Here is a 12,562-nt window from a genome sequence, read left to right on the forward strand (position 1 = left end):
GGCGTAAGCTACTGTGCCTGCCTTAATTCATGTAGTAATAGTTGCTTTGTTCTTCCATTTGCCAGGATTTCTATGTACCTGTCAGCAGTTTTTCCCAAATCCTTCAAATGCCTCTCAGTAGGGTTTTCCTGGTCCATGTCCAATGGCCGCCCTCCTGGTTCCTCCACGTGGGCTGGGCCAGCTGCTTTCTGGGTTGGGTGCACAGCTGTCATCCTGGGAATGCCCTTCTCCAGGATTGAGTCGCTTGCTCCTAGACCTCATGGCTTCCTCTTTCTATATTTATTTTCCTAGATCACATCCTCTAATAGCTTTCTGAGAAGAAGTAATTGGGTGGTAAGTTTTTGGTGGCATTTAGGTCTGAAAATGTCTTATTCTGTCCTCACACTTCACTGACTCACAGTTTTGAAAGCATTGCTCCATTATTGTTGGGCTTCCAGCATTGCTGTTGAGCCTCCAATCCTTCCTTTTTCAGCAGATAGTTAAGGCCTACTGTATGCTGCATGTAAGGTTATTGATGCCATACTTATTCAGTCCTTTCCATGCAACTTGTGTTGTTTGTTTTTTTCCTCTGGGAAGATTTTAGGAACTTTTCTCTAAACTTCAGGTTCTAAAATTTCACAGTGATATGCTATAGTATGGGTCCCTTTTTATTCATGTTTCTGGATACTTGGTCTGTAGAATCATTTAGTTCTGAGAAGTTTTCTTGATTATGTATCAAGAAAGGGAGCTAATTGGTTATTTTTTAAAATAATCACCTCCCCTGCATTTTCAGTTTTTTGTTTCTTGAAGAGCTCTTAGATGCTGGCTTTCCAAGACTGATGTTCTACTTTTCTTGTTTCTTTCTTTCTTCTTCTGTTTTTTTGGGAGATTTCCTTAGCTTTAGCTTTCAGTGCCTCTGTTGGCTGTTTCAGTTATAACTAATTTATTAAAAATAGTGTCCTGTTGAAACAGGGTCTTGCTCTTTCACCCAAGCTGGAGTGCAGTGACGTGATCATAGCTCACTGCAGCCTTGATCTCCTGGGCTCAAGCAATCCTCCTGCTTCAGCCTCCTGAGTAGCTGGGACTACAGCTGTGTGCCACCATGCCCGGCTAAGGTTTTTTAGTTTAGTAGAGACAGGATCTTGCTGTGTTGCCCAGGGTGATATTCCTTTTTTTTTTTTTTAATGTAAACAATATCTTACCTCTCTAAGGATTATAGACCTGATTATAGTTTTTTAAAAATATATGTCTTCTTTTTCTGCTACATTCTCTTTATTTCCACCAAGTTCTTTTTATTCTGTTTGTTTTGGACTTTGTCTTTTACATGATGTCTTTCCCCAAAAGTCTGATGATCCTTAATTTTCCTTTGGGCACCTAAGAACTCATTGGAAGCTCTGTGTACATATGCAGATCAAATGACATACTTCACTCAGAGGATATTGGTAGCAAGTTAACTTTATGAGGGGATCCCCCTGATTTAATGAGACCTTAATCACCTACCCAAGGATGATAAGATGAGATGCCAAGGCCCTGGAGGCATGACTGGGGCGGAGCTGGGGGTGTCAGCCTGAGGGCTTCTACTTGATCCCTCTGTTTTCATCATGCCCTTCCCAGGTTCCCCAACTCCTGAATGTTTCTGATTTAATCTCCAGAGAATTTAAACCATCTCCTGCAGAAATGGAGAAGAGGTGGTTCTGTGACGGTGTGGGCTCAGGGCAAGGAACGGGGAGGGTCTAAGAACTTCTTTCAAACCCTGTTCCTGCTTTCCACCCCTGCCTCACATCTGCCTTTTGCAGTACCTGTTGCCTCTGGTTCTTGAGCTTGGCCAGGATTTTGCAGAGCACCTTGCCTCAGTTCTCATCCATGTCTCCTTCCGCAGGCACTCAGATTTCATTCTCTGGGTCCCACCAGACCAGTTCTGTGCCTCCATCTGTTTTCTGACTTGTGCGATCGGTTGGCAGCCCCATCAGCTGCTACCTCCTCTTTGTCTCTTTGCCCATGTGTTTATGCTATTTAAAGTACCTCTGTAATTTTAATGGGGTTTTGGGACCTATCAAATATAAATATACCATTTCCTCAAGACCATTTTTCTTTTCTAACCAGTAAATTTATATGGCATTTATTTTTTCTTACAGAAGCTTCCTTTTTTTTTTCTTTTTCTTTTCTTTTCTTTTTTTTTTTTGGAGGCATAGTTTCACTCTGTTACCCAGGCTGGAGTGCAGTGGCGCAATCTCGGCTCACTGCAACCTCCACCTCCCGGGTTCAAGTGACTCTCCTGCATCAGCTTCCTGAGTAGCTGAGATTACAGGCACCCGCCACCATGCCTGGCTAATTTTTGTATTTTTAGTAGAGACGGGGTTTTGCCATGTTGGCCAGGCTTGTCTCCAACTCCTGGCCTCATGTGATCCGCCCTCCTTGGCCTCCCAAAGTGCAAAGTGCTGGTATTACAGGCATGAGCCACCGCGCCCAGCCTGGAAGCTTTATTTAAAAAAAAAAAACAAAAAAAACTCCTTATGGAATTTTCTTTGCAAAGATTCACTTTATAACAGTAAATATAATCTAGTTTGAGGGTTTTTTTTTTGTGGTGTATTAATCTGTTTAAGTCAATATCTTGTGAAATGATGTGTTTAAATAAAACTTTAATAACTTCAATAGAACTAGGGAAGTAAAAGCTAATACACAGTTACTTAATTTTCTTTATTTAAAATTAATTTAGTTATGTTAATTCACAAATAAAAATTGTATACATTTATGATGTACAATCCGATGTTTTAAAATGTATACATTGTGATAGCTAAAATCAAGTTAATTAGAATGTGTTACCTCACATATTTATCATGTATTTGTAGTGAGAACACTTAAAATCTACTCTCTTAGCAATTTTCAAGTATACAATGCATCATTATTAACTATAGTCACCGTATTGTACAATAGATCTCTTGAACTTCTCTTCTGTCTAGCTGAAACTTTATGCCCTTTGACAAGCATCTCCCCAAACTCCCCCTCCCTTATCCACACCATTCCCCAGTCAGCCTCTGGTAACCACTATTCTGCTCTCTGCCTCTGTGAGTTCAACCTTTTCGGATTCCACATATAGGTGAGATCATGCGGTATTTGTCTTTCTATGCCTGGCTTATTTCACTCAACATAATGTCTTCCAGGTTCTTCCATATTGTTGCAAATGACAGGATTTCCTTCTCTTTTAAGGCTGAATAGTATTCCATATAGTAGACCACATATTCATAAATTACTATCATTTAGTATTTCATTCATGTGGAGTACATTTTCTGATTTCCTCCAAAATGTTTTTCTTTTCTAACCAATAGATTTGTTTGGCATTTATTTTCTTACTTATGCAAGAGAAGATATTGGTTAGGCCAGAATGTTACTATTTAAATTTATAATGTGTGCATTAATTCCTAGGTTCTTCCCACTAGTAAAAGCAGCCAAATGATCACCTTCACCTTTGCTAATGGAGGCGTGGCCACCATGCGCACCAGTGGGACAGAGCCCAAAATCAAGTACTATGCAGAGCTGTGTGCCCCACCTGGGAACAGGTATGATGTGGATGGCAGCTGGTGTGATTTTTACTCCCCAGACTTCCTAACTGGTTCTATTCAAATGCCAAGTGAAATGTTCCATCTTTCTAATAGGTAATTTAATTAGAAATGCTGTTTCAGAACCTGCACTAATATTTTGGCATTAACAGTCAGTCTCAGCATCCAGGGAAAAGCTTACTTTTTACTTTCTTACTTTTGTCCTAAATTTCTTTGTATGGGAAAATTTTATCCTTATTTCAGTATAGTAGTAAAAGTGCCTTTTTCTAAACACTTTTCATTGGTAGCTAACACCAATGAGATTTTCTCTTTTTCTCAAACTTCAGTCTTCCCATGTCTCTGATAAAATAAATTATAATCCGGGCCTGGCGCGGTGGCTTACGCCTGTAATCCCAGCACTTAGGGAGGCCGAGGCAGGCGGATCACGAGGTCAGGAGATCAAGACCATCCTGGCTAACATGGCGAAACCCTGTCTCTACTAAAAACACAAAAAATTAGCCAGGCGCGGTGGGGGATGCCTGTAGTCCCAGCTACTCGGGAGGCTGAGGCAGGAGAATGGTGTGAACCTGGGAGGCGGAGCTTGCAGTGAGCCGAGACCGCACCACTGCACTCCAGCCTGGGCGACAGAGCGAGACTCCGTCTCAAAAAAATAAATAAATAAATAAATTATAATCCATTCCACATGCATTCAAGAAATATCTTTGAGTACCCATTGTAGACAGGTCTGTGCTGGGTTCTGGAGGGGGCACAGAGAGCCTCATCAGAGAGAGTCCTTGCTGCCAAAGAACTGATGGGCTGGTAGCTTCAGGTTCAAGTTTCTGTGACCTCAAAAAAGTGTTTGAGTTGGTCACTCTGTAACAACTTAACATTTTGCACCTTAACAAGCTCAGTGCTGTCCTTAGTGTGTGTAAGTGTGATACTGCATGCCTATTCAACATGCCGTTAACCAGCATTTCCCTATTCAGAATACAGTTGAAAATCAGGAAAAGTTTTTGTGAAAGGTGAATTAAGTCAGTGCTGTCCAACAGAACTAAAATGCAATCCACAGATGCAATTTTGATTTTCTACTTGTCACCTTTTAAAAGCGTAAAAAGAAACAGGTGAAATTAATTTCAATAATGTATTTTACTTAACCTAGTATATCCAAAAATTATTACAACATATAATCAGTATAAATATTATTAATGAGATGTTTTACATTCTTTTTTTTTCCTTTGGAAAAAAGTCCGCAAAATTGATTCAGTAATTTTACACTTATAGCATATCTCAATTTGAATGCTCCATTTTTATCAGAAATACTTGAACTGTAGAGTTAATAAAATTTAGATTAGACAAAGTAGATTTTAATACCCAGATTATTCCAAACATACTTGTTTTCTAATAACTGAATCAAGGATCAGTTTTAAAACTTGAACTCAATTAACTCAACTTCATAAAATTGAAAATTTAGTTTCTCAGTGGCGCTTGCCACATTTCAAGTTCTTAGTAGCCACATGTGTCTAATGGCCACTGTAGTAAACAGCACCCGTCTAGGTAATTGTGACAGCATAGACAAACCAAAGCTTTGCTCATAGAAGAGTTTTTCCAGCCTTGTGAATCAAACTTGTGCAAATAAAAGCAGATGAAAATTCCTGAGCATCTTAAATTGCCAAGCTAGTAGCAGATTAAATGTAGCAAATTAGAGGAATGGGGAATTATAACAAACTTTTCTTAGGCAAGGAGAAGTCACTGCTGATAGCAAGAAAGGAAATATTAAAACAAAACAAAACTATAAAACGTGGACACAAGGACTTAGAAAGCTCACCACTCCATGAGTTTATCATGAGGGAAATAGCATTCTACACCCAAGTGAGCCCAGAATACAGCTCCACTCCAACACAGTCATGCTTATGGCTCTCAAATGTCAAGATGTTCAATAAAGAGATATTTAAGAAGTCATGGGACTATGTAATATATTTTCACTATGGATTCCCATTCAAAACCTTTTTGTGCTTAAAGTGCAAAAACTCAACTATTAAGTGAACATATAAAAGCTCATTTTCTAAGAATTCTGGATTACCAATATTTTATTGTAATATTATGCAAGAATCTTGTTTTAGTGTGCATTAGATAGTAAGCTCTTTGCTGCTATATTGCATATAGTTTTTTGTAAACATTTCTTTATAATTCTTGCCTATTTAGTGTTTTCTTATTTCTATGTTTCATTCTTTTAAAAAGAAATGGACAGTCCAACTAAACAGTCCAACTTAAGGATCTGTTTTTTCTGTATCTTGTCCTTTCCTTTTCATTATCTGATGAAAATATATCTTATATTTCGGAAAGCTTTCCTTTGTAATGGTAACACTATTTAAATGTTTAAGGCTTTATGGTATTAACATTTTTCACATGGCTTATTGAGTGGACTTAAATTCAAATATTAGCTTATAAATTAGTGAAAAAAAACCTTGAAAATTTGTCCTTTTATTATATGCATTGAAACGTTGCTTCCATTTATTAAATGGGACATTAAGCGCTATGTCAGTAGATGGATATGTGGTCAGGGCTTAAGCAAGGCACCAGCATACCTAACGTACAACAGCAATAAAGTTTTTTTTGTTTTGTTTTTTGTTTTTTTTTTTAAGACAAGATCTCTCTGTTGCCCAGGCTGGAGTGCAATGATGGAATCTTAGCTCACTGCAACCTCTGCCTCCTGGGTTCAAGTGATTCTTGTGCCTCAGCCTCCTGAGTAGCTAAGATTACAGATATGCACCACCACACCCAGCTAATTTTTTGGGTTTTGTTTTTTTTTTTTAGTAGAGACAAGGTTTCATCATGTCGGTCAGGCTGGGCTCGAACTCCTGTCCTCAAGTGATCTGCCAGCCTCAGCCTCCCAAAGTGTTGGGATTACAGGCGTGAGCCACTGCACCAGGCTAGCAATAATGTCTTCACTAAGATTTCCTTCTTTCCTGAAAAGCTTAAATATTATTAATATGCTTTATGTCATAAATTTCAATTATTCATAGAATTTCATGGCCTTCTAATCAACTAAAATGGAAAATCCTTTTCAAGTATGTGCTGCTTTAAAAATATATTTTTGTCAGGGGAGATGTCCTTAGTTTTGTCCAACTTTTTTATTTTGAACAGTTTCAAACCTACAGAAATGTTGGAATAAGAATGCAGTGAATACCCACACACCCTTCACTTAGACCAAACTTTTTATGTAAAGAGCCAGATAGTAAATATTTTAGGATTTGCAGACATGTGATTTCTGTCACCACTACTCAGCTCTACTAATGTAGTAAGAAAGCACCCATATGCATAAAGGAATGGGCATGGCTGTGTTCCAGTAAAACTACATGAACCACAGTTTGTTGACCCCAATCCAGACTGAGCAATTGCTAACATTTTGCAATATTTGCTCTCTCACCATATATGTTATGTATTTGAGATTTTTCTGTACCATTTGAAACACTCTGTGATACTTCATGACACATCATAAGACTTCATGATGCTTCACTCCTGATATTTCAGTATGCATCTCTTAAGAACACTCTCTTAATATTAAGGCAGATAGATAATAATGGTACTAGGCAGGTTTCCAGTGGACCAACAGAAGCAGTAGAATGTATCTATTAAGAGATTGTTTGCAAGGAATCAAATTGTGCAATTGATTGTAGGGGCCAGCTCGGCAAGTCTGAAATCTGCAGGGCAGGCTGTCCAGAAAGGGAGCCTGGAATTCTTGGGCATGGGTTAAAGTTACAGTCTACAGGTGGAATTCTTCAGGAAAACCTCAGTTCCATTCCTGATGCCTTTCAGATAGAATCTAGCCCATCCACATTGTCTAGGATAATCTCCTTTACTTAAAATCAACTGATGATAGATATTAATCACACCTACAAGATACCTTCACAGCATCACAACATTAGTGTTTGAATAACTGGAGACACTATCCTAGCCAAATTGACACCTAAATCCCCAAAAGTCCCCAAAATAGCTGTTTTCTCCCAATTTATAATCAAATCAAGAACACTGCATTGTATTTACTTGTCGTTTAGCTTAAATGTTTTTTCATGATGATTAGAGAAAAATGATACTTTCCTAAACATTCTGATAAAGAGATCCATCTAGATTTAGACTTTTCAGAAACAGGAATTCCTAACCCTGGCTTAAATGATTATAGGATGTGTCCTGTTATTTTTAAAGATGTTATGAAATATTCTCAAGCATTAATGTAACAAATGGAACAGTTATCGATTAGGATGGAGAATAGTAACACAAAATTTTTGTTTTAAGAATTGTACCACTAAACCTTACACGATGGTACTGATTTCTTTTCCACACATAAAATGCAATATCAAAAACATATCACTGCATACATGAATCATAATGTTCACTCATGTCATGATTAAGAAATAAATTTGAATAATAAATTAGTAATCAGCAAATTCACCAAGTTTTAGTTTTAAGTATACTTTAAAAAATGATTAGCTTACATGCCTTCCTGAGAACTGTTATTTTCTTCAAAGCACATTTATGGAGAAGGAAAAGAAAACTGATATAGTTCATATGTACTTAAAAAGCATAATTACTTTATATGTTGCCAGTAGGGATAAAAATAATTATAATGATAGCTACATTTATTGAGGTCTTTGGGCCAGGTTCAGTGCTAATTGCTTTATATAATTTATCGCAATCTGTACAGAAACTCTCTTGAGAAGATAAAGTCTTTATCCCAATTTTACAAATGAGGAATCTGGGCCTTAGAGAGGCCAAGCCACTTGCCCAAGGGCACAGAGCTAGTAAGTATAGAGCCAGAATTAATGTCTACAATGAAATGGATTGCTTTAGCTATTACAGTACTGTTTAGCTATTACAATGTTGAAATGATTTTAACTAATTATAGGGATTTCCATTAAAATAAACTGCATATATTAAAGATGGTATGAAGAGTATGAAGTAATGGAAAGTACAAAGGATTTAGTTTTTTAAATTTAGGTTTTTGGTGTTAAGTACTTACAGTACTCACACTAGGCTACTTAAGATGCTGGAAACCTCTTTAACTGCAAGTCAGCTGTATCTGTTACTTAACCTTTCAAATGTTTGTGTATAAATGAGTGTTGCCCACAGCCCTGAAAACTTGATTTTCTTAAAGGGATTTGTCTCCCCAGATTCTTGTTTATACTTTAGTTGTGACTCTTTGGTTCAAGAAATAGATTCATTATGATATGACCACAGGGATCTGATTTCTTGGTGTTTGACTCCTCAAACCCACCTGGAGGCTCCCTATTGCTGTTCATTCTAGGAAGGCTTTATAGACAAGGCTGGAGCTTAGGTGCCAGTAGTTTGAGGGCAGACATCATCACGAATGTCTGTATTCTGGGAGACTGAGGAGTTAACAGAGATGTTGTTTATAAGTTTAGCAGGATTTAATGGCAACTGACATGAAAGCTTTCTCTACACCCTTAGGTACAAATATTACAGATCTTTTAGGGATGCTAGGCCAAAAATTGTGTTTCTTACAAAGTCTTATGAGAAGAGCAAAGGATAACTTTGTTTATAGTTCAGACATTGGAAAAATCTTTGGGAAAAATAATGCATATTGTCTCATGGGGTGTTTTGTCTAAGTCAATAGATGTGTTCCATGCTTAAGTCTCTGGAGTTCTCTTTTTTTTCCTATTTAGTCCTCTTCTTAAGGTTATATTTTCATGTCACTTGGTCAATGGGGGGGAGCATTTAAACTGTGCTTTGGAATAATCCCTTGACCTGGATGTTTTTCTCCCTTATTTTCCAGTGATCCTGAGCAGCTGAAGAAGGAACTGAATGAACTGGTCAGTGCTATTGAAGAACATTTTTTCCAGCCACAGAAGTACAATCTGCAGCCAAAAGCAGACTAAAATAGTCCAGCCTTGGGTATACTTGCATTTACCTACAATTAAGCTGGGTTTAACTTGTTAAGCAATATTTTTAAGGGCCAAATGATTCAAAACATCACAGGTATTTATGTGTTTTACAAAGACCTACATTCCTCATTGTTTCATGTTTGACCTTTAAGGTGAAAAAAGAAAATGGCCAAACCCAACAAACTAACATTCCTACTAAAAAGTTGAGCTTGGACATATTTTGAATTTTTGTAAGTGAAGATTTTTAAACTGACTAACTTAAAAAAATAGATTGTAATTGATGTGCCTTAATTTGCATAAATCATAAATGTATGTCCTCTCTGTAATTGTTTTAATGTGTGCTTGAAATATCCAGAAAACCTATGGAGTTAGTAAATTCTGGGTTGTCATATGTAGGATAGCCACTTTTTAGGTATATGTACATTTATATTTCTATCAATTCCTTATAAAGTAAAATAAATGAATAGATCAAATGTTGTGTTCATGTTTGGGGAAAATATAATTTGCAGAAACCTATGAAGTAGAGCAAAGATGCTTTAAAAAGATAAGTTTTTTTGAACTAAATTTTTTTTAGTTCTAATAATGCACATAGGATATTAGTACATCGTACACGTGCTAGGAAAAAACAGCTTCAGTGTCTTTGTTTAATGTGTTGAAACTCATCTTTTTAAATCTTGAAAAACCAATTGTTTACTTGAAACTTGAAAGTAGCGTATTTTTCTGGTTTTTTGTTTGTTTGTTCGTTTGTATTAGCACAATTTAATGTAATTCCTGGTTTGGAGGCAGCAAGACCTATGAGCAAGAACTATTTACTTGACCCTCGTTTTTTTCTCTTGTTCTTGTGTGGTCTGAAATCTAAAACTAGACTTTATTATGATAGATTTCCTATAAGCCAATTTCTAATAACAAATAGATTTATTATTTAATCTCTACCTTCTATCTTCTCATAATTCGTGGTCTTACAGCCTTCCAAAATAACTCCAGTTGGGCACCCATGAGCTAGGATCAAACTTTCTTTATATACTTTATATATTTTACATTATTTCTGATTTTTAAAGCAAATGATTGCCATTATGATTACACTCAACCTAAATAGTTATGAACAGTTTCAGAACAATGAAAAATTACAATACTATGTGATAGTATTGTAACTATTTTTCTGTTTTAGTCATATGTCGCTTATATCCTACCAGAACTCTTAAATCTATAATATTCAATATATTCTACAAACTGCTTTATTGTAGAAGCCATATTTATGTTTATTTTATAATGTTTTCTAGTGTCAAACTGTACTGTGGAGAAAAGAAATGTTAGATCTGTGTTCTGTCTGCATTTTTTTTGAGCACATACCCTTCACCCTCTCATGGAGTTTGTTTCTGGAAATACGAAGTTGATTATGACCCAATCCTGCTATGATGGAACTCAGTCTGATTGGAGGGCTAATACGTAACAGCAATACTTACAAATTCTATCAGAGTGTTTTTTACAAGTATTCAGCGTTCAGAAATCTGAGGGAGGGATTCATGCTGCCCAAAGAAAGCCTCATAGATGAGGTGCTGAATGAGATGCTTCACCCTTAGGGATGAGGAGCAGCTGAAGATGGGAAAGAAAGCCTTCCAAGCAGAGTGCACAGCACGGACAAAAATGTGGAGGCTGTAGCAAGTTGGGGTAGGGGAAGCAAGGGGAGATGACGAAAACAGAAGCCAAGATGGAAACTTCAGAATGCATCCCACCTCTCTACCACTCACATGAGCAGATGATTTCACTGGACCTAGAGGGGATGCACCCGAACTCTATTTGTCGCCCGTATTTCTAAGAAATAGCTCATCCTGGCTGTTCATTAGGTATTTCTCAACTTCTTCCTGTTATGGAATGTAGGGTAGCCCACCTGCTGCATAAAGCTGGCGACAATAAGGCCACTGGGTTTTAATCTTGGCCTACTGTGAACCAGCTCTGTGACCTTGGTCACCTCTCAGAGTCTCAATTTTGGTCATGTTTTAAAAAGACTTTTTAAAGGGCGGTTTTAATTTCAAAACAAAATTGAGAGGAGGGTACAGAGAAATTCCATAAGCCCCACCTGCCCCCACACATACGTTGCCTCCCTTTATGTCAACAACCCCCACCAGGGTGATACATTTGGTATAATTGATTAACCTACACACATCATTATCACTCAAACTATGGAGACAGGAAAAAGATCAGGGATTAGGAGGGAGGGATGAATAGGCAAAGCACAGAGGATTTTTAGGGCAATAAAAATACCCTGATACCATAATGATGGATACATGTCATTACACATTTGTCCAAACCCATAGAATGTACAACACCAAGAGTGAACCCTAAAGTAAACTGTAGACTTTGGGTGATAATATTGTCATTTTTAAAATGAAGATATTGGCTAGGTATGGTGGCTCAACACCTGTAATCCCAGCCTTTTGGGAGGCTGAGATGGGAGGATCACTTGAACCCAGGAGTTCAATAACAGCCCAGGCAACATAGACCTCATCTCTACAAAAAGTCAAAAAATTAGCTGGGTATGGTGGTGTGTTCCTGTGGTCCCAGCTATTTGGGAGGCTGAGGTGGGAGGATCACTTGAGCCTGGGAGGTCAAGGCGCAGTGAGCCGTGATGCGCCACTGTACTCCGGCCTGGGTGACAGAGTGAGATCCTGTCTCAAAAAAATAAGATATTTTACTAAATGGTCTCTGAGGTCATTTCATCCTACAGGTCTCTACATTACATGAAAATCCATAAAAGGCAATTATAGTAACAATAAATCATTGGGAATTCTCTTTGGCAGAATTCTTAGGTCACCCTCTTTTTGTTGTTGTTGTTGTTGTTGTTGTTGGATGGAGTTTCAGTCTTGTAGCCCAGGCTGGAGTGCAGTGGCACCATCTAGGCTCACTGCAACCTCCACCTTCCGCATTCAAGCGATTCTCTTGAACTATAGGCATGCACCACCATGCCCAGCTAATTGTTTGGATTTTTAGTAGAGGCAGGGTTTTACCATGTTGCCCAGACTGGTCTCGAACTCTTGACCTCAGGTGATCCGCCCACCTCAGCCTCCCAAAGTGCTAGGATTACAAGTGTGAACCACTGCGCCCGGCTAGGTCACCCTCTTTTAAGATCTAACATCTCAGGTGGGAAAA

At 37.8% G+C, this 12,562-nt stretch overlaps 1 protein-coding gene across 1 annotated transcript in view; it reads left to right on the top strand.

The window, feature by feature from the left end:
• The window catches only part of PGM2 (phosphoglucomutase 2), a 38,006-nt gene extending 27,271 nt beyond the window's left edge, over positions 1 to 10,735 (top strand). The window contains exons 13-14 of the mRNA XM_003832156.5: positions 3,403 to 3,536; positions 9,307 to 10,735. Coding sequence (XP_003832204.1) covers positions 3,403 to 3,536; positions 9,307 to 9,409 — 237 coding nt within the window. The 3' untranslated portion in view covers positions 9,410 to 10,735. The remainder of the gene's footprint in view (positions 1 to 3,402; positions 3,537 to 9,306) is intronic.
• The last annotated feature ends 1,827 nt before the right edge of the window (positions 10,736 to 12,562 follow it).

This window comes from Pan paniscus, chromosome 3, assembly GCF_029289425.2.
Source record: "Pan paniscus chromosome 3, NHGRI_mPanPan1-v2.0_pri, whole genome shotgun sequence".
Classification (NCBI taxonomy): Eukaryota; Metazoa; Chordata; class Mammalia; order Primates; family Hominidae; genus Pan; species Pan paniscus.